The following is a 22,613-nucleotide window of genomic DNA, read 5'->3' on the forward strand; positions in this document are numbered from 1 at the left end:
TGAGAAGACTGGGTGTTATTTTAGTGCCAATCTGTGTGTCATGGGAAAAAAGTTGCAGAGGGTTGAATTTCATTATGTCTGTAGCCATCCTTACCTCAGATCTTTGTTCCCTGGGTACAGCAGTGCTTCAAGCCTGCTGTAGCTTTCCCTGGTGCTCAAACAATAGCCTGAAGTAATTTTTGCACCAGTTCAATGCAAACATGCCTAAGGTACTCTTGTTTCCACTTCAGATTGATGTTGTAGAAGCAGTTCATATGGCAGAAGTGGCACCCAAGAGCCCAGATCTCTTTGAGTTGAATGAAGCATTGTGATTCATATCTGAACACTGCTGGTTGAAGGACCCACTACAGAATGCTGGGCCTCAACATCCAAGCAGATCTGTACAGGGAAGTGTCACTGTTTATTGTATCAACAAAAGTGCTTTCTGGGCACTGCACCAGGTGGCATCACAGGATTCAGCCCTATTGGCTTACACAGATTTCAGTTGCACTACATTTACTGTCCTCAACTGACTTGGCTCATTTTTGTGTCCAAAACCAGTTTTTGTATACGTTTCTTCTTCCCTCGAGTTGTTTCACTTTCTCCCCAGTGGCACCTGGGGAGAAAGATTAAGTCATCAGTAAGTTTTATGTCACATTGGTTAAAAGAAGCATAGGATAGATAAGCAGCATAGTTACATACACTTTCAGAGTCTTAGAAGTCTTTATAGCCTCACATTTGCGACAAGCACTGTGACACAAGAGTTACCTGAAAAGGTTGTGTTGGGCCCAGACTAGAAACAGAATTGAGTCAGCAGTTTTTATTAGGCAAAGCTAGAGGTACCTCACAGCAAGGGTAGGTCTTGTTTTCATTTTGATATATCTGATGTAGAACAATAAATATGGAGAGGAACAGCCACTAGTTATGTGAACAAGACAGAGAAGACAATTCTTGTTCCCAGACAAGGAGAATTGGCTTAGGAAAGCTACCTGTACACCTTCCCCATATTGCAACATTGTTAGCACAGCATTGCCTTTTGAACTGATACAGCAGACTACTGCAGGTACAGGGAGGAACCCACAGCAGAGACAGCATAGACTGATTGAAGACATAAGAGAGTATTCATCTTGCCTAAATCATTCTGTGAATCAGCAGCTTTAGACCAAGAAAATATCTGACCCTTTGTTTAACATGATAGGCTGCGCAGAAACAATGAGCTTGGAGACTTTGGCATATATTCCTTTACTACAAGGAAAAGAAAGCTGAGTAGAGGAGCAACATCTGGACTACACTACCTTATTTCCTCATGGCTTGAGCTGTGGCTGACTAGTGACAGCACAGGGAACAAGTTAGCATTCTGCAGCAGTTGTGTTCCAGCAGGCATACAGAACCAGGCAGCAGTAAAACCTTGCTGACACTCTGGTTGTAGGAGATAAACAAATAATTCACACAGGCTTTAGTTTGATTGTGCAGTTACAATTTATTGCATCCTATATCCTTAGGTTTGACAGCAAAAGTTTTCCTAGGCTCAAATTCATAAGTGGAAAATCTTTAATGCTGCCATTTCACTTGAAAACGTGCAAAAACTGATCCAGTGCCTCCCATACTAGAGTATAAACTATATTTGCTGTAGCCACATGTACTTTGTAAAACAGTTTATGCCAAATTACTTATTTTCATTAGAAGCAACCTATACCATGTGGTCCAGGACTAGGACCAGGAAGTTCAGTTCTCGATCTGCTGAACAGATGTTATCTTCAATTCATATCGTGTTCAGTCTGATTGCAGATCAATCCACAACAGGTCACAATGGAGTTCATAGTTTGAGTAGGAAAACAAGATTTGGTTTTGATAATGAGAAGTGCATACAACTGTCTTTTAAAGCCTGAGGCTCTTGCATGTTTTTGTACTTCAGTCACAGTCCAAGGAAGATTAAAGTTCTGGCTTTGCCTAGACAGCCAATTCTTAGTCCTACAGGATGTGACACTGCCAGTTGTCAGTTATGCTATAGCCATCTTCATCCAAAAGTCATTTTTTCCCAGAATACCAGAAACAAATAAATTTGAGTTCTCCATGCTCCCCTCCACTTATGCTCGTGTTCTCCATAGGTCATGTAGTGTCACAGATTTATTTGGATACTCCATGCAGTTTAAATTAAACTGACCACTTATTCCTGTGCAGATGAATAGAGGGCCTCAATCTGCTCCTGGAAGACTTTAACAAGCTCTGGTCGCTTTGCCTTCAGTGTTGGTGTCAAGAGTCCATTTTCTACACTGAACATCTCTGTGTGAATGTACAGATCTTTAACCTATTAAAAGAAAATAATTTAGCAGATGACACACATAATTAGAAGACAACAGTTCTTCCCAGCTTCCTTGAGCTCGGTGCAAGAAGCCCAGTCCCAGAGATCCAGTAAATAAACTGGTTTTTGATGGAAATCAAACTGCTTTTGGCTGACCTAGCAAGAGGGTGAAACTCCAGAACAGCCTCTGCAGCCTGTTGTGAACCTCCACTCCATCTCATGGCAATTGCTACTGTTGCCCTGTACAGCCACTTGTCTCTTGGTCAAGAGAGAAACACTGGCCAAGAGACCTGCAGCCAGTCAAGGTTTCACTGACTGCTTCAGTCAGCTGTTGGGAGCAGCTGCCTTAGGGCCCATCCTGGCACAGTCAGTATCAGGAATTAGGACTTCCCAGCAATACAGGTGCTTGTGACAAGCAGGATTTGAAAGGACTCACTTGTTCAAAGGATTTAAGGCCAGCCTGTTTCCCCAGTCTGATCATATCTTCTAAAATAGCTTTCTTCACTGCCTGGAAGAGAAAGAGCAGAAGCAGACTGGATAAAGATGCCATTTTGTAACTGCAACTCAAGACCATAACCATTGCCCAGTCAGGGAGAACTGGCAAGAACACATATTCCAACATTGAAGAGTTCCCATATTAAGACATGACTGCAAGGTCATGTCTCTCTTCTTATTGTAAAAGAAGCAGCAATAACCCTTGAAACATTAAGAAATACCTATACTCAGTTCCAGTTTTCACTGTAAGGCTGCTTGTATGACTCACCCAGCATTAAAGCAGTTTAATTTACAAAAAATGGTGGATAGAACAAAGAGCAAAACAAGATTGAATTTGAGAATTAAATTCTGTCTCTAACCTACTAAAAACAAAGCCACTCACTGGATTTTTGCAGAGGTCTTCATAGGAACCTTTTACTCCCAGTTTTGCTGCAAATTCTGGAAGCGTCTCCGGATCAGGAACCACTATACCTATTAGAAAAGACTGAAAACAAGTGGAAGTCATGCTGAGAGCAAGATAAGGCATATTAAATGTCTTTGTGAACTTGATTGTGAACAGTGTTTCTATAACAAGTCACATTTAAATCCCCATCCATTTCAGAGTCCAAGGACTTTCTGGTCACTGAGAGATGATGAGACAGCCGTAATTGAAGCACTAATGCTGTCTATCACTTGTGCTGAATGCTCCAGCAATTACTTTTGGCTAGTTTATAAATTTAAGACTGGCCTCTACTACCATTGGTGGCACCTCTGTGGCAAAGGAATGGAGAAACACTTCTGCTATGGAGAAGGGCTGTGAGAGTTGGGGTTGTTCAGCCTGGAGAAGAGAAGGCTCCATGAAGACCTTATTGCAGCCTCTCAGTACTAAAAGGGGGCTTGTAAGAAAGTTGGCAACAAATTTTTAGTAGGGCCTGTTGCAATAGGACAAGAGATAATGATTTGAAAATGTAAGACAGTAAAATTAGGCTAGATGTAAGGAATTTTTTACAATTAAGGTCATGAAACACTGGCACAGGTTGCCCAGGGAGATGACAAGTGCCCCGTCCCTGGAAAGATTCAAAGTCAGGCTGGATGGGGTTCTGAGCAATGTGATCTAGTTGAAGATGTCCCTGCTCATTGCAGAGGGGATTATTCTATAATTCTAGACTGTACAAAGCTGACCTAACATGCTAATCTCATACAAGTATGTAATTAGCCTTTACCTAGCTTGCAACTTGATGCCAATTGTCAGTTGGGAAGTCTATAGGTCTGAAAGTATATTCCTATAAACATGGTATTCTTGGGAACAGATCTTGTTTAAAACACTTGTACTTGCATATATCTGTGCCCTGATCATCCAGAACACATTGCAGGATGCTCATAACATCACTTACCCTCAGGCTTTCCCCATGTACAAAGACCTGGGCTACAGGAATACTTCCAATATAGACATTTTCTATCTTCTCTGGAGCAATGTATTCTCCTTGTGCGAGTTTAAATAGATTCTTCTTCCTATCAATGATCTTCAGCGTTCCATTCTAGAAGTTAAAAGTGGAGGTCATTAGTTGCAAGTCTCTGTCTTTCTTATATAACAAGATTAACAGGCTTTGCTTTGTTGTAGGAAAGGCACATGCCATTCTACTACTGATTTTTGCTTTCTACAGAGAGAAGAGGCACTTTGTCTAATTTCACCAGTTAGCTCAGGACACGATTAGACAGCTCCTTTTTTCTCCTTTGACAGAAACCAAGACACCTCATTACGTCACTTCTACAGTGAAGAATAGTCTTAACTGTGGGCCTAACAGGTGTTATTTGAGATCTCGTAACCTAATTGGTCTTTGGAACTTTGCCTGAAGTTACTTGATGAATGATAAAAGTACTGTATAAAGGCTTTTATCCTAGAATCCATCTTTCGAGATTACTGTAAACTAACAGGGATTCACATCCAAGGGATGGTTTGTATTAAGCAATTACTCACTGGCAGCCACTTCCCTATGTCTCCAGTGTGGAGCCAGCCATCTTTGTCAAGTGCTTCTGCTGTCTTCTCAGGGTCTTTCAGATAACCCTTGAACACATTTGATCCTTTAATGCAGACCTGGAGTAAGTAAGCACAGAACATTTTTAGTCACCAAGTCTCATGTTTCAGTATTTCCTGACGTGCACAGGAGATGGTGCCTACCTCGCCTTCATTGTTAGAAGAGAAGTAGCTCATTTCTTCCACATCTTCTAGTTTTACAATATTACAAGCCAGAGGGGTTCCAACATGGCCTAAGAGGAGGGGAAAAAAAACCACAAACAAAGACTGCAGCGATACTAGATACTTAGTGGCTTTGTTCACTGCTTTAGCAAGAACCAGTATTGTTTAAAGAAGTCTGACATCAAATGTTCACAAAAGTTATTTAAATGCCATTTTCAGACAGTTAATGCTGGACAAGTAACAGCTAAGTCTCAGTGCTTAGAGCATTATTGGTGTAATCAACCAGACCAACCCCAAACCACACTTGCTACCACAGGAATCCCTCGTGGACCCTGGTATTCATTTACATTTAATTCTCATTATGCTCTGCAGTTACTGTGGGCCCAAAGATGATGACTTGAGCTTGAATTTAGAATATATTAAAAATAACCTTGTCAAGATAAAAGCTAAATCTTCAAAGTCAGGTAGCCCTTCAAGGAAAATAGTCAAGTATTGTGTCTAATATTGTATCAATAATTATAATTATTTGAGTAAAACACATAATTTTGGAGATAAAGGTAGTTCCTTAAAGCCATTTGTGAGGTCCCTATTCAATTTGCTTAGCTCTGTATACTCCTTTCCTGTATGCTGGGACAGGGTCTAATCTGACCTATGTTACTTTACACAGGGGATCCTCATCTACTTGAGTCAAGAATTTTGGTACCTATTAAGCACACAGGTGATTGTTGCTACCAAGAGTGACTTTGAAGTTATGTACCCATGATTTAATTTTAATTAAACTAAAACCAGTGATGCACCTAGGCTTCAGTGCCCCTTTCTGTTGACATCTCTGGGAGACTGTCCAAGTCTTGGCTGCCTTACCTGTTGTCCAGTCTCCAGGCATTGAGAAAGTGCATCCAGCTGAGCATTCAGTCTGGCCATAAGCTTCAAAGATCTGTGAGAAAGGAATATTCCTTGAACATCAAGTCCTTGGTGTGAAAGAGCTCTATTTCAACTATGCCCCTGCTCAAATCTTCTTAGGCAGGAAGCCAACAGAACCTTAGCCTTTAAGGTATCTTGATCTTACTGGTGTAACCAGGTGTTTAAGTTCACCTATCCAAATCTTGCTTTGGTCACCTCATTTTCTGTTCTCTGTTCTCAAATGTGCTACACTGAGAACTCATCGACTGCCAGAGTAAGCCACAAAGCTCAGAGGCAGCTGCCTGACTTTGAGTGCTGCATGTTCCTATTTCTGCTGCTCTATTTCTCTTCCCAGAGCCCACAGCCTAGTTTTTCAATAGTGTAGTTCGAAGTCAGCCCTGCAAAATTTTTTTCCTGTTACAGTGAACTTGGATGAAGCAGCCTCTCAATACCCAAGACTGACAGCAACCTCCCCAGGAACAAGCTGGGCTGGGCCACAGCTGGGCACTTATTTGGGCATAATCAAACAAGTCTTACTTTAAGAGAAAACTCAGCTTACCTGACAGCCTAATGCTACTCTCAGAAATGTCAGGACAGAGGGAGATATGGGGGCTGCGCCTGTTACCATTAGACGCACTCTTCCTCCCATCGTCTCCTACAAGAGAAATACAAGCCATCAGATCCTCCAATATTACACTGCTCAGTTTATTTGCGCTTGGAATAACCTACCTGAACTTTTTTGAAGATTAGTTTATCCCAAATGCTGTCATTTCGAACGATGCCCTGTTTTAGTTCAGCCGTCTTCATAGCCACAGCCAAGTTTAGCAGGCAACGTTTCACTGGGCTGTTTGCACCACTCTGGATCTGCAGGGAAAAGTATCAGTGATTCTTGGGTTTAACTCACATCTGTACCTCCCATTCTTGCTTTGTTAAGAAGCACCACATCTTACTTCACTGTTCTAAGGTCTGTCTTCAATAATGCCATGTCTAAGAGATGAACAAAGAGATGATTCTTATTCATGTTACTGCTGACACACTGCAGCCACAGCTTTGAGGAACAGGGATCCTTCTAGCTTTGCACTTGCTTCATTTGCATTCCAAAAGCAAACAGACTTTTTGTCTCTGAACAGCAACAAACTTAGCCCAGGTATGGCTGAATACACTGTTCTTATAGTCCAGGTCCCAGGACTCTGTCCATCTCCTCAGAGAAGAACATTTTAAAGAATTCTTCCCTCCAAGAAGTAATTAACTAGTGGTGATGTTATGACACAATCAATATTACTTTATATACTCGCTTGGATATATGAACACAAAGATGATTTAGCTAAAATTGCTCACATACCTTGTCATATACTCTATTCAGCAGTCTTGGTACAACTGGAAATAACGTTGGCTTCAAGGTTTTCATGTCATCTGTTAGCAGCTTGATGTCTCCTTGGAAGAAGCCTACTTTTGCTCCACAGCTGTACATCACAGCCTAAAAGATTGACCAGACTAAGCTTAGTCAAGGGTAATTCCCAGCTTCATTAGCCGTAATTATTTGTCTATGATAAGCAGCAAGATTTTCAGTGCCCACTTCTAGGAAAGTTATTCTGTGAACAGGTTTTGAGGACAATACAGATTGCTATCGTATCTTTTACTATAATTTGATTTATAAAAGCTCAGATGTATGTATCTGTACCTACCTGTACAACTCTCTCAAACATGTGAGCCAAGGGAAGATAGGAAATGGCAATATCTGAACTTGAAAACTCAATTGTGTTCTAGAAGGGAAAGAAACAGAAGTAAGTTAGCATTGCCTATGCCTGCCTGAGCTAATTCTCAAGTAGAAAGTGGATAAAGTTTGGATCAATTTGACTGCTTTGAGATAGACACTTCAAATGACTGAAGCAACTCAGGTTGACCCATCATGTATTCAAGATCTGCAGCTGTCACACTAGATCAAAATTAGTTTTGTGTTTTGGCAACACTTGTAATAGTGTTGGTTAGTACTCTTGGCATTTAGAACTGATCATTCTAGAGAAACTTTTACATAGAAATTCTTGTTCAAGGTTAAACCAAGGTTCTTTCAATACTATTGTCCCATTGAAATACGGGTACTTAGGAAAGCATCCATTTCCAGGAGTGAATGATTTACAGAAAATGCCCACATTAAAGCTGTTTGCATGACTGAGGGACATACCCTGATGATCACCATTAGGAGTAGCTTACCTCTATGCATCTAAAGAAGGAAGCAGCATTTGAAACAATATTTCGGTGTGTCAGCATGGCTCCTTTAGGGTTACCTTTGGAGAGATCATGCACAGTCAGCTGTAGCTCTGACTGCTTCTGCTGTCAGTTTCCCATTTGTTGTTTGGCTCAGTCTGAACTAGCTTGGTACTAGGCTCAGTCACAGCATGCATTGTCTTAAGAGATCACAAACATGCCTCTTTTGAACGCTTTCAGCTACAGATATTACATAAAGGAAATGGCTATTGAAACAGCAGAGTAATTGGGAGTAGCACTGAGAACGCTGAAACAAGATTTGTTTTTTGTTTTTTGGTTTTTTTTAGCTTCTGTGGATCAAAATATACACACAGGTAAACCAGCAATCTCTTGAGCATTAAGATTCTATTTTTCATAGGGTAAGACAACATGAATTTGGCTATTCTTGCCCTCAGTTCTAAGCAGCTTTGTCGTAGTTTACTTGTAGTGACAGTGTCCCAAGTAAAACTGCAATAGTGGTTTGACACCGCCCTAATGTACTGGTTTATATTCTTAGGATTTGCTGGTTTTGTGCTGGGAAGCTGCAGGGGTAGGCTGTTTCAGTGGGGAAGCATCACCATATATTCTCTTACCTGTGGTTCCACTTGTAAAACACACAACAGCAAGATCATCAGGCTTAGGAGGCTAAAGAGAAAAAGCCACATAGGGTCAGTGTAAGGATTATGGTGCTTATCAGTATTTACATAAAATTCCTAAACTGTGATTAACCAGGAATCCTGGTTCATAAAAGAAAAAAATCCTGCCAGTCTCCTCTACTAACATGGCAGGAGGTCTTTCCAGAGACTAGTTTTCAAAGTTTGTAACTGTTCCATAGAGATACTTACAACTGGTTGTCTGATGTTGTTTTTTCCCAGTTCCTGTGTTAGAGAAAAAACACAGCTTAGCAGATGTGCAACAATAGATGAATAGGTAATTCTATTTCAAATGCAGCACTTGTTTTTACTTTGCCTCTTGATGCTCTGTCTCTTTCAAAGAGAGATGTCTTCCTGTATTAAGTACACACAATTCTGAAAAACTGACTGCTGCAGTTGTGGAAAGCACAAATTTGAGTATGCAGAAAGTGATCAGAACTACTTAAAAAATTTTGAAGTCCTGAGTGTAGATATTTAGTTTTATTTGACATAGGTCATGTGCCTTATACTTCACATGTATGCAAGATTAAGCCTAGTATTGGAATGTCTAAGCAGCCACTAATTTGAACTTAGAGTTTCAATTAGACTCAGCTGCCAGCTTAGAACCCTTATTAATCCTGTTGCAACTGTCCATGAATTAAGCTAAGCGAGTCTTCAGTTTCATGCATACTGACTGCCCACAACACATGAACACAACTTTAGTTAGTTTTCTGAACTCTGCAAGTCCATTTGGCTAAATATATCAGGTTTCAAAGTGACTGCTCATCAACATCCAAGCTACAGGTGTGACAACCAGGTAATGCTTACATTCAGTGTCATTGTTGCCACAGAAGGTCAAGATGTCAAGATGGCAAGGTATTCCTTGGCAAGATCAAGCAGAAGCCTTTAGTCACCTACCTCAACCTCCTGCAGTGATATAATTTCAACTCCCACTTTAGCTCCTCTGTCCTTGAGCTCTTTGTCAAAGAGATCCATGAGAACAATAATCTTCAGATGTGAGGTCTTTTTCTGCTCACAGTTCTCAAGCAAGACCTGTGCCTTGTCCGGTGTGTCACAGATCACTACACTTATGTCAGCTACAGGAAAGAAATTACATTTCAGAAGTCTGTTTAGAAGACATTAGACTAGTGACAGTTCAGAAGCAGATACATTTAGAACACAGCATTGGTTTGTTCTAAAGCCATTTGCATTTGTTCCTATGGACTGAGTGGTTGGCTAAGTGCTAAGACTGCTAAGAAGGTTTCTCCTACCATCATCCACTAATTGTATAGCTAGAATCTTAAGTTTGCCCGAAGTGAGAGCAAATGCTGAGGGACTGAAGACAAATATCTTCACTCTCAGTCAACACAGGCATTTAAATTTTTTATATTACCATATGAGTTCAGAATTGTCCTCACCTAAACACCCCATTGTTTAGGTTTAACCATCTTCCTTAAATCCAAAGAAATTTAGGCCTGGTTGAAGAGGCTGCTAAAATTCTGGAGTTAATACCTCAGCTTGCCCACATGTGCAAGTGAGTTTTACACAACTACAAAAGCATTTTCCTTTAAATCAGCAGAGGAATTGGATTTGCCTGAACATGCTGGTTCCCCATTACACTAGTGAGTCACAGCCGTGTAGTCCCAAAGCAAGACCTGTTTGGAGGTTCACCAGCATAACTGTTGAAGGGATTTTGTTTGGCAAGTCCTGTTTATGGGGTGGATCCCAGATCACTGTGACAGTAATGGATATTTATTTCCCCCATATCTCCCAAAAGACTGGGGGAAGAAAGTCTGAAGATTTATTTAAGTTTCCTTACCAGTTTCTTCCATGATGGCATGTTAGTTGTTGCTTCTGTAGAACAACAGGCACTAACCAGATAGATTAAACAGATTTAGGCATATCTTTACCCTTCCCTCCTCCACTCTTTTCATCCTACAACTTTAAATCAGAGACACGCATCTAGTCTTCATTTGCATGCAAGCCTGTCTGCATTGTCTGATTGTTTGGCAGTGTGGGATTTCAAGATTTCAAAACATCAAATAGCAAATAGTTGAGCACTCTGATTGCAGAATGGTCCACAGGATCTAGCAGGTCCTTCAGTGGACTTGCAATCAAGACACTAGGAAACAAAGGAATCCCACTGGATTCTTCTAGGGATTAAACCATGTGCCCTGCAAAGCAGCTTCATTTAAGAAATTAAGTGTCTATAAAAGTATAAGAACAGTAAGGCTAAAACTACTCTGATTTTTCATATGAAATTCCCTTGAACTTAGCCCTTTCAAAACAAAGTTTCTTAGAAAAGTCATTATGAAAGAGTGCAAGTCAATATTTACCTTTGTTAACAATATATACAATGGCCTCTGGCCCCAGGGTGTCATAGAGTGGAACAGCAACCATTGAGTAGGTGTAGCAGGCATACTCTGAAATGGTCCACTGAAGAGAGAAAACAGCACAGATAAGGAAAACTAGCAACTCTCAAGACAGGATTGCCTACAGATTTCATAAAGCTTGACTGCATCCCCCATGCACTCAGTAGTGGTGGGTTATGTGAGGAGCACATCCATGAGAATCAGAGCAGTGAGAGTTCAAGATCATTGTATTACATGCTTGGAGTGGTGTGTGCTCAGTCAGTAAAAAGGGAGCCAGGAAGGAAAAAGAATTGGGATTGTTCCTCATGTAGCCTCAAGCTATTTAAACACAGAATGCCCTCTCACCCCAAGGTGTTAGAATGTTGTGGGAAAAAATGTACAATCTGTTGCTTACCTCTGGCCTATTCTGAGCAAAAATGCCAATAAACTGGCTTGTTGATGGTTGGCATCCTTTTTGCAGGAGCCCTGATCCCAGGTGTTGAGTTCTGTCTACAACCTGTAAGATAGTTTTTCCCCACTTTAGTGTTACAAGACAGTGTCCCAAATTAAGTCATCTGTCATTTACTATACTCACCTGTTTGTATGTCAGCCACTGGTAAGGTTGCTTGGGTTTTCTGTAGCCTAGACAGTTACCATTTCCTAATGGAAGAGTTCAGAAAAGCAATTTCAAAGCTCAGTAATGAAGGTGCATAACACTTCAATACACTTTAAGTGGGAAATGTTTTCAGTCGGTCATCCAGTTAACTGCACAGAATGTAGAAGGACAATGTCCATAGCTAAACACTCTACCCAAACCAAGATTGTAAGACTGCTGGCTTTATCCTTACAAGCAATACTTCAAAGATCTGGTGATATTTTCCCATTTCACAACCCACACGGGACTGAAATAGCTTGCAAGCTATCACATATTTCCATGATAGTGGCATGTGCACAAATTTGTATCTGTTGTAAACGGGCAGTAATTTTACAGCAAAACCCACACTGTAAGACAAAGCAGAGGTGTTCTCCCCCACAGTTCCTCTGACGTTTACTATCTGCTGACTCTTGACTGAACTCTACCACCCTAAGCTTCTGATGTTTATTCCCACCCAGTCTGCCAAATAAGACTACAGCTAAATTGGGGCAGGGAGGCATATGGTCGCTAGTGTCTGTACCCCTCAGAAGGCTAGAAAAGCTTTTGCTAGTCTGAATTTTTACCACAGCCAAGACACAAGGAAAAGGAGCTTGGAAAAAAATTATTTACTTGTGATAGACAAGTACTAACTAGCAGATGCAGAGCTTACCAGAAACATATAGTCCTCTCTGGAGAACTTCATACAAGGTTTTACCATCTTCAAAGTAATAAGAAAGCAGGTTATTATCTGTCAAGAGTGCACTTCTTCTGGCTCCTCCCTAGGAACAGAGCATGGTCATGAAAAAGTGCAGAACAGATGAAATGTCATTCATTCCTCAACCATTCTCTCAACAATCCCCTTTTTAAAGCATTTCAGTAGCATTGCATTGTTAGGGAAGTTTTTTTCCTTCCTAATTTTGATCTACTCAGTCATATGCAGAGGAATTTTCTAGATGGCCTACATTAACATTCGATTACAGGTTATTAGAGGGACCTCGACTAGGACTGAGTGCTACCACTTGTCTAGTTGCAAGAAGAATAGCACCAGCTTCTAAGCTGATAGAGTGCATTTAAAATACAGGAAAAAGTCAGTGACAGCCAGGGCCATATGGTAAAAAGCCTAGCTAAACCTGGTGGCAGGAGCTGCTATTTCTCAATCTTAGCATCTTCCCACCATACTGTTGCTTTGTACACCTGGGAGAGAAGGCTGTGTGTGTCAGACAGGAGGGTTTCCACTGGCACCCAGAGGCAGAATGGACCAGTATTCAGATTAAGCTCCAAATTAGACCATGCCCACAAGCAAAGAAAGTATTACCTCAATTCCTACTGACTGCTTGTTCAAGTCAACAGGAGGCAAAATAGGTCTTGGCCTGCTTATCACCCACAGGAAGACGACAGCTCCAAATGCAATAAGACTAATCAATGCTGGTGTTGGGAGTGGTGAAAATAATACTTGAAGTATCCAGATCATTGTGCTGGATCAATGGAGCCAGAGTTGAACCTGAAATAAACAGGAGGTTTAGTAGACTTGAGTTAGAAGCTCTAACTACCCATGAGCCATGGCTACTTAAGTAGCTTGTTAAGCAATACTGCAAATCATTTCAGCAGTTTGCCCCTGAAGAGTCGTGGTACAATTATGAAGCATGCTTATGCAACATTTTAAGCCTCTTAAGAGATCTCAAGTCACCTGTCCCCATAAATCTTAATCTATGCTGCATCCACCTCCACAAAAAAACTGAAGTCTGATGAAGTCACACAAGGAACAGATTATTTCTATTTAAGAGTAAAAAAATCTGCCTGGGGAAAACCAGTATATCATTTCCCAAATAAGTATAACCTACAAAGGCCTACAGTTCAATGATGTGAACAGTGGAAGTAAGAAAACTCCTCAATATTATAACTCTCCAACAGAAAGGAGTTTTGCTGAAATAGTAACTGTATTGCTAAATTACATGTTTGTCACACCTACATATATCAATCTGCAGGACAAGCAGTATCTTCACTGTTAGCTGCTCTTACTGGAAAGCAGAGTTCATTCTGGACAAGTATTTCAGATAGTGACAGCATGTTCAGCTTGAGATACAACACATGTCATAACTGTGAAAGTTTCTTTCTGCTAGGAAATGGTGACCTGGAAGTCAATGTGTGCACTGGAAGTCTAGCTGGGAAATACAGAAGCAGTTCTGCTGCTTGCATCCTCCAGAGTGTCTTCTTTCAAGGGCAGGGAAGCAAAAACTGAGAACATGGACTTTCTTATAAGAGACAAAGAAATATGTACCTGAGCTTTCTCCCTTAGAAACAAGAACTTTAATCTCCAAAATGTTCTGATATGTTTAAGATTGGATCGCCGAGAGAAATTACTGCTTTTTGTCTGGATCAACTCAGATCTCACCAGCTTCTCTTTGCTAGTATCTAAACAGCTATGCAGGAGACAACCCACCATACTTTGCAAGATGAGTTACAATACTCTTTGCAAGTCCTTCACACGGAATTGACGGAACCCAGTCAGTAGATAATATGTCAGCTAGCAACTAACTAAATCCCTGTACTAGAAGAATACCAGGCATCCTGAAGCAATGAGTTCCAGTTACCCTTTAACTATAATACCAAGGAAGTTAAAGGTATTTTACAAACCATCAGTAAGTTCAGCCAGGCCCCAAAGTCAGAAACTGGGGCTCTGAGCCTAGACTGACCAGTTAGATTACCCATATCTTTGTTAATCAGCACTCCTGATGTGTTCTCTGGTGAGAAAAGGCACGCTTTGCCCACTCAGCATCTGGATAAGGAACAGTACCTTGGAGGACTGTCATAAAGGCCATGCTGCAAAATGCATATCACCTACATATCTGAGAAGTGCCATCTCCCTAGTCCTCTTTTCTACTCTACGCCTGTAGTTATCACATGCCCTTCCAAACTCCTGACTTCGGCTTCATGTACTGAGCGTCCAAAAAGATTGTGCTACAGCAAGAAAGGTAGGAATTGCCCTTGGGAGTCTCTAATGATGGACAACTCCTGTCACTGGGCATATTAGACCTAAAGGAGCACAAACCTGTTCTTTCTGTAGCACAGCATATCACCCATCTCCACAACCTTCCTTTGGGCCTTATCAATTGAGCCTGCAGGAAAAAAGAAAACCCTAAAAGCAGGTCTGCTGATCAAATTTACATTCAGGGCAAAGCTACTTAGCAGTTTAGGTATAGCACTACTCAGTTTGGAAGACAGAATTTATTAATGATAAAGTGAATTTGGCAATCAGTTGCTCTTCATGATATCCTGATTCATGCATCTGGCCTTGTAACCCATTACTGGAGCAGTTAGCAAGCAGCTTTCTGTAGGTGATTAAACTGTATCTGGCTTATGGTGTGAGTCAGACACTTCCTCTTTTGGTAACATGAGCAGGTCACTTTTTTTATAGCACAAGCACTGAGGCAGCTTGGTAGAGGCATCTCCATTCTCCAGCATGAGGAGCTGGATATGCAAGCTTTATTCCTTTAACTCAGAGCCCACCACTAGATCCATGTGACAGAGCAAATCACATTTGCACCATTTGTGTGTTGGAAGCTTTCTAGACCTTTTCTAGACCTTGACATACCTATTCTCACAGCTTTTTACAGGGATACCACAAAACTCATGTTCAAACTCCCCTAAATTTTGAGTAGCAGCAACCAGTTTGGGCTCTTTTCCAGTCTTTTCTCATCTCCAGATTGTCAAAAGGAGTTTGCACTTAGTACATTTCTCATGACTCTTCCCTGGCCATGAAACTTTTCAATCAGCAGTGAGAGAATAGAGGTATATACAGGTAACCAGAGACCACAGGTCTGTGCAGCTGTACCAGTTTTAATGACTGAAGTGTGTTCATCTGCTCATTTTAATAGTAATTTTGAGACAGTTTCCTAGATGCCATGAAAGATTGGTTGTCTTTAGAGTATCTTGCTAGAGGTAAGAAATAAAACTGGGGATCATATCTATAGCACCAAGTCCTCCTCTATAACTTATTTATGCTGCTTAGCATAAACACTGCCCAGTCAGACAGATCAGATAGAAGTGACTAAAACCCATCTGTTGGAACAGATCCTATAGCATATTATATGCTCATTTGCTTCCAGGATTTGGTTTGGGGTTGTTTTTTTTTTTTTTAGTAACTGTCTTCATTAGTCCACTTATAACACTGAATGAGACTACATATGCAGGAGTCAAAACTTCACATCCTTTAAAGCTACAGATGTCAGTGTTATGTCAAAAAAGCACAGATACCCAGATCTGTGTTTTGTGCAATACACAAAAAATGCTTTTCACATCTGAAAAACTATTTTCAATTCCCTTATTTTATCAATAGAACAGTGACAGTGTTTTGCTTTTACTTTCCAACCAGGGACTTTCCAACCATTTACTTTCCAACAGATGGGCTTCAGTCACTTCTATCAAGGCACACAGGGTGTTTTATTCAAGCTGTGGCAAGAGATGGTCAGCAAATTTGTCTGAATTTCCAGAATTAGGACAGTTGTTTCCTATGCCTAAAGCTTCTACTGTAACTACTTGTCAAATCCTAGTTACTGCTCGTTTGTCACCTCTGGTATCCTCCAAAAGCCACTTAATCATATTGCCCTCAAATCAGAAGACCCAGATAGAGGACAGGAGTCTGTACTTGGCAGAATTTCCTGTCCATGGTAGGAGAGCAGCCTAGATCTGTCCTGTGAAACAGCTACAACCAGAGTTTAACCCATAAATCCGAGTGCCCTGTGCATACATAATACCTGATCTGTATGAACTTAGTGAAAACTCAACTCCATGCAGCACAAAACAAAGCCAGAGCCTTTTTGACAGACAGCAGCTTTTACTGCAAAGGAAAGTCTGAGAATCAGTTGCTTTTAAACATGAAGGTGTCAGAGGTGGAGCACTTGAAACCCCAGAGTTCTGAAAGGCTCAGCTTCCAGATACAAAATGCGCTGGATGTCTCGAACCACCTGTTAAGCCTCTTGTGCAATAGGATGCTGGACAGCTGAAAATGCACTTAGGTTGTCCACCCTGATCAATGGTCAGGGATAAGATGCATTAGGCTCCAGAGTACAAAGGCTTAGTTTTTATCAGAAAAGATTACAGTGGTATCATTTACAGCCTTGAGTTCAGGAGTACACATTCTCATTTCTACTGTAGCTCCCCCTCTACAGCTGTTCCTTCACTGGCTAGAAGGAATTATATTCTCTGTGCTCTCCAAGTGAGGAGATTCTTTCCACTGGAAAGTGACTGAGCTTTGTACCTTCAAGCCCATAAATATGAAGAAAGAAATCAGTATCATCTCCATTGCAATAGTTCTTTACAGACAACAAAGCAACCTCTGATACTTGCATGGTTTCAGAAGCAATAGTCATGCACTGCCTGGGACAGCGTCTTCTAGAATTACGTTTGTAATCTAGAATTCTTTGTATCAGGTTTGTCTAAACTTCTGGGGTGATCACAACAACTTGTTTGCCAGCATTAGTAAGGTAACATTGACTCTTTCCAAGCAGGAAGAGTAGACTACAACCAGCTACACTGGGGTCACTAGTTCATTAGTTAACCACCAGCACCTCACTCTTTCCTTTTGCTTACGCAGTGCAGCTCTTGCCTGGTGTCATCCTGCAGATGTGAGCCACTGTGCCAGTTCTTACTCCTTGGAAGCGTTATATCCCATCTTCCTCCAGCTGCAGCAAGAAGTCTTGTGTTCTGGAGGGTTTAGGAACATCTAACTTTCAGCATCCAGACAAAAGCTAAGGCACAAAAGCTCAGCAGTGACCTCTGAACAGAGCCAAGCAAAAACCTCAAAGCAAAATGCTCAGGAACCTGCATTAAGCCCAAGTTATGCTTCAGTTGGGCTTTGCTTTCAGAGTACCTCTTATAAGAGTCAGAGCCAAACAGTTGAAGCACCCTTTGATCTTAGCTGAGAAGCTCTGTAAGAGGTGGGAAAGGACGAGGCCTCAGTAACTTACTTTCAGGAAGTGCTCTGTGGTTTTTAAGCCTGACTTATAAACTTACTATTGAACTTTGGCATCCAGTAAACTTAAACAGAAAGGACATTTTTTAATAAGGAATTTTAGTATGCTGGATATTACTGTCCCTCCATTAGGAGTACAACAACATCATGACACTACTTACTACTAAAAGTTATTTTCTCAGATGAATTGAAAAGCCAAGTTTTCACATAGTATTTTTATCATTTTTTTTTCTTTGAAACTACCTACTCAGATAACCACCTACTCAAAAGCATATTCAGCTAGCCATTTGAACTTTCTAAGACTTAAAAAATAGTCAGTATAGCAAGTTCTGTTACTGTTCATACTATTAGATAATACAGGTTCACTTCTTGCAAAACACGAATAATCAACACTGTATTAATAGGAAGTTATCTGTAGTGATAGAGCCTGATTTAAAGAGCTACGTTTAAAGCTCAGTTTCAAAATTTACATAGAACTCCTAAGAAAACTCCTAGAATATTATCATTGGGCACCTTAGATGCCACACAGAGAAAAGATAGCATTAAAAATTTCTAGATGCTAATGTCTTCTACCATTCTTATTATTACAGCACTTACATTACAGAGAACAAAGAGCGAACATATACCTGAACTTCACTCAGCCCAAGGTTAACATCTAACTGATAGCACATTACCAGAGATTTCTCAGAAGACTTCTAAAGAAATCATTATCATGAACCTTGCAGCTAATTACTACACTTGCACATTGGTTTTACTAAAGCCCATGTGAGTAATAACAAGCAAGCCCATGAGCAATAAGATAAATAAAGTATAACCTCGTTACTTACACAGAAAATACTGCAGATCAAAAATAAAGGTGAGAAGCAGTGATTAAATGTACCTACCATTGTGAAAATAGGGTGGGACCCTTAGCAGCATAGTAGCTAACAAGCATTCATTAGGTAACACTCGTGTTAGAAACTACAGACAGTTCCCTTTCCCCAGTTTAAATAAATCAGCAAGCAGAAAAGCATGCTGGGAGGGGAGCTTTAAATAGGAGGAACTTGCTTGGTGAACTGGAGTGGTTAAAAAAAAAAAAAAAAAAAAAAAAAGTTGTAAAAAAACCCCCTGAACATGCTCATTCTGCACACATGGTAAATTTATTGGATTTTTTTGTTTGTTTGCTGATGAAAATAGCTTGAAGTTTACCTGTTTGTGAAGATCTAAGCAAAAAGTAAAATAAACCATTTTGAAATTATATTTACCATTTAATATTCATAATGTGTTTGCTATTATTTTCTCTATATATAAAGCTGTAGTCTCAGCAATAGAACTTTTATCTCTATAGCTACACAAACACTAAGGTGAGCAGAGCTTTGTAGCCTGGAATATCAACAAAATGCTTTGAGTACAGTATTTCTCCTATACTCATATATATTTCTCATATACTCATATGCTGAAATGGACTTGCTAGTAGGTTGGATTTCTGCTGCTGGCTTTGGTTTATTTGGTTTTGGTGTTGGCTTTTTTTTGTTGCCGTGTTGTGGGGTTTTTTTCATCTTCCTTTCTTTTTTCCTCACAAAAAAAGCTACCTCGCTCTTTTTGCTGTGTTATAGACTTACATATGTGCAATTATTTGCACAAGGTAACAGTGAATCATGTTTCAAGCTTCAGGTTTGTTTCCTGGTATGAGATGGATTTTCTTTATGGTTTCACAGCTGAATTTCTTTGTTTAAAAGTTTATAGCTGTTGCAATTTTCCTTTTTCTCTTTAATGCTTGTCTAATAGAACTGGAATTTTGCAGTAGTTTTGGAGGGGTGGGAAGACAATAACTTCACCTATGTCCTTTAGTGCCCTAACCTAGATTTTAGAATTGTTTTCCCACTTACCAGTTTGCCCATCTGAAAGTTTTTCTGCACTGCATGATTTCAGAATAATCTGCTAGACCAACTATAAAGCTGGAATGGAATTAATATAGCATGTACTTGCATCCAAAATACAACCTGTCCTGGACCTTGGCTTGCTAAAACACGTAGCCCCTACAAATTGCAATTATGTTTTATTGCTGCTGTAAACTTTATACTGTTCAGGTAAAGCTAACTTACATGTAGTTGTGACATTATTTAGCAACGTGGATATTCTTTTAGGGAAATTGAGGCTTAATTCACTGATTTTCCTGTAAGCTTTACCTGGGGATGAAAAAGAAATAGCTTTTTCTGCATGAAACTCCTCTGCCTTTGCCTACCCAGACCTGTTCCTGTGGCAGTGAAGTCTGAAGTAGTGAGCTTTGGCTTTACCAGTGCCAGGCAGGGTGGGCTTGTGCTTAGAGAAAAGGAATGCCCCTTACAGATAAAAAACAAGGCCAAGTGCACCCAGCCCAGCCAGCTCCATTATCGACTTTTCTGAGGATTTTCCCCTTTCAGATATTTGGCCTGAGGCTGTTAATTTTCCACAAGAGAGAGAAAAAACAGTGAATTTGCCATGATAAGCTTTTGAGTAGCAATGTATCTCAGGTGCACTGACTTTGGCTGCAGGTGTGAGAGAACGTGCCCAGATCTCCTTCCTACCTGGCCTGCCAGGAGCCCAGCATGTGATGCTGAGGTCCACAAGCTGGAAGGTATTGCCTGGACTCAGTGGATCTCACAGGTCCAACATAAATTGGATCAAGGAAAGCCCTGGGGAGGATAGCTTCTCCTTAATGATTGGTTCTGTCCAATGCTCATAAATTAGAAAACAGCTGACACTCTTTCCCTGAAATGCATAGCAAGTGACATGCAAATGCTGAGGCTTTTCATTATTGGTAAATGATCTGAAGAAACTCCAGATTTTTGAAAGGCGCAGATCTATTTGTTGTTAGTAATTCTCTGTCAAAAAATAAAGCAGAGTTATGAATATCTCAATCTTTGCTTATCTTTGTCTCTGTATAAAAAATGTACACCTGCATCCCTCGTACCCATTAGCAAATTGAGATGAGCAGTAGGTAGGGTACGTGTATACAGAATTCAGGTTGTTTCATTTCTGTTGTCACTGTCACAAAAGGTTTGCATAAAGGATGAATAAGATGAGCTTTTGTAATAAACCTTAAGGTCATAGCACAACAGGAGCTTTCTGCTATCCAAAGATGCCAAAACAGCCTTTCTACATATAACAAATAGCAGAGGATGTCAAGAAATGAAGGGGAAGCATTGTCTCCATGTACAGTTTTCTCTGTTGTCACTTCAAAACTTGGATTTAAATTTTATGAGTCTGTAGGAAGTGTGAACTCACTTTATTTGAATGATTTTTGAATTCCAGCTTGTTTTCTTAATGGTATGAAAATAACCATTCCTTATTGCTCTGCTCTGCTTTTTGAGGCCAGCATCTGGCTTTTCTACTGCACAGTAACTTTTCTACTGCACTGGGACATAAATGATCTTCTCAGAGCACAAGTGGGTTCCTTAGGAAAGGTTGTATGGAAAGGATTATGGGCTTTGGACTTGGAAGAGCAGCATGTTTTTTTGCAAGTTCTCTTACTTGCAGCTTGATTTCAGGTTAAGCTTTGTCTCTGCTGCCCTCTCCTTTGTTACAGGTCTGTACACAAGCTGCAGCTCTGTACCCAAGCAAGAACTTGGAGAAGGCTCCATCTCTATAGCAACAAAAAGCAGTTGTACCAAGGCAATGGCAACAGGCTGGTGTGCAATACTCCAAGATCTGTGCATTCAAGACTTTAGAAAAGGCATTTGACTCAGCTTCTATGTTTTTAGTTATAGGTTAAGGTCTTATTGTAGTAAATGCTGCCAATAAGCTTGTGCATATAAATGATCTAGCACATAACAAGTTTTTACTGCCCATAATACTCTGGAAACACATGAGTATTGTATTTTTGGAACTCTGTTTTAAACATTAGTCTGAATGGGACCCTGGCACTGGTACTCTGTATCTTTAAATAGGCATAACTAACAAACTGATAAGAAAATGGCTTCAGCCTGGACAGTAGGCAGGTTTCCAGTTCCAGCCAGTCTATAGCAAAGGGGAGTGTTCAGGTAGCTGCAGTAGCTCAGGCTGTGAGCTCTCTGTATGCCACCCCTGAGCCCAGACTTGCTTCTTTAATAACATGCAGCCAATCACACAGCTGTTGCCTTTACCAGAGCACAGTGTGATAAGAAGGGTGCACTGGATCCAGGTACTGCAGCAAATTAAGGCTCTTATCCCACTTACAATACTTCTCTGCAGGAGCAGGAAGCTGAGTCCTTGAGAAACACGGGCTGCGATCAGGAGGGATTTGCTTACCTTCCTTCAGCGCTGCAGGAGGGTGGAGGGGCTGGTACAGTTCGCTTCCTTCGCTGCTTTACAACTCCAAGTGGGTGTTCAAGGGTTGGTGCTTGCCCAGCTCCAGTGGTGCTTCCCCAGCTCCTGGGGCAGGACTAAGCCCCGAATCATCAGTGTGTGGCTTTAATAAACAGGCAACACTTCACCCGAGTAACCTTTGAACCTGCCTTGCAACAGGTTCAAAGGTAAAAAAAAAAAAAAAAAGTTATTCCTGATCAAATATAAAGAGCAATTTTAGCTGGTTAGAAATGTTAAACATACAACTCTTGCGCAACAGCGTTAGAGGAGAGCAGCACGTTGTGAAAGCTCCCCCCAGCCCTGCGAAAGCCACGCACTTGGGATTTTAACGGGACTCTCATTTACCCAGTGCGCGTGGGGCACTGCATAAGTCTTATTCCACTGAGAAAAGATGCCTCTTAGATTGCACTTTGAGCAGGCAAACACATTCTGATATTTTTCACCAAATGCTTTGTGTAGGGGCCGATCCTTAACACGTCCGAACGCTGAGGCCTGGGTCTCCTTTGCAGCTCAAGTGGTCTGTGAAGTAGCTCGCTCCTTTATGGTAGCACAGCTGGGATGTATGGGGGGACTGGTCATTTTGCCATGATGCACCTCCTCTTTTGAAACTGTGCAAAAGGCATT

General features: G+C 40.8%; 1 protein-coding gene across 1 annotated transcript; it reads right to left on the minus strand.

Annotated features, from left to right (window-relative positions):
* Nucleotides 1–1,434: 1,434 nt before the first annotated feature.
* ACSL5 (acyl-CoA synthetase long chain family member 5) lies at nucleotides 1,435–22,097 on the minus strand. Its single transcript, XM_050305755.1, has 21 exons — nucleotides 21,933–22,097; nucleotides 13,029–13,214; nucleotides 12,384–12,492; nucleotides 11,675–11,739; nucleotides 11,495–11,596; nucleotides 11,065–11,164; nucleotides 9,647–9,825; nucleotides 8,942–8,974; nucleotides 8,690–8,741; nucleotides 8,064–8,137; nucleotides 7,538–7,615; nucleotides 7,195–7,329; nucleotides 6,582–6,716; nucleotides 6,412–6,507; nucleotides 5,814–5,886; nucleotides 4,935–5,023; nucleotides 4,734–4,850; nucleotides 4,150–4,293; nucleotides 3,159–3,260; nucleotides 2,718–2,789; nucleotides 1,435–2,287 (listed from the first exon to the last, which is right to left on the minus strand). The coding sequence occupies exons 2-21, from the start codon at nucleotides 13,182–13,184 to the stop codon at nucleotides 2,147–2,149; spliced, it is 2,052 nt and encodes a 683-aa protein (XP_050161712.1). The 5' UTR covers nucleotides 13,185–13,214; nucleotides 21,933–22,097; the 3' UTR covers nucleotides 1,435–2,146.
* Nucleotides 22,098–22,613: the final 516 nt, after the last annotated feature.

Source organism: Myiozetetes cayanensis, unplaced genomic scaffold (genome assembly GCF_022539395.1).
Source record: "Myiozetetes cayanensis isolate MyiCay16 unplaced genomic scaffold, myiCay2020 scf10, whole genome shotgun sequence".
NCBI lineage: Eukaryota > Metazoa > Chordata > Aves > Passeriformes > Tyrannidae > Myiozetetes > Myiozetetes cayanensis.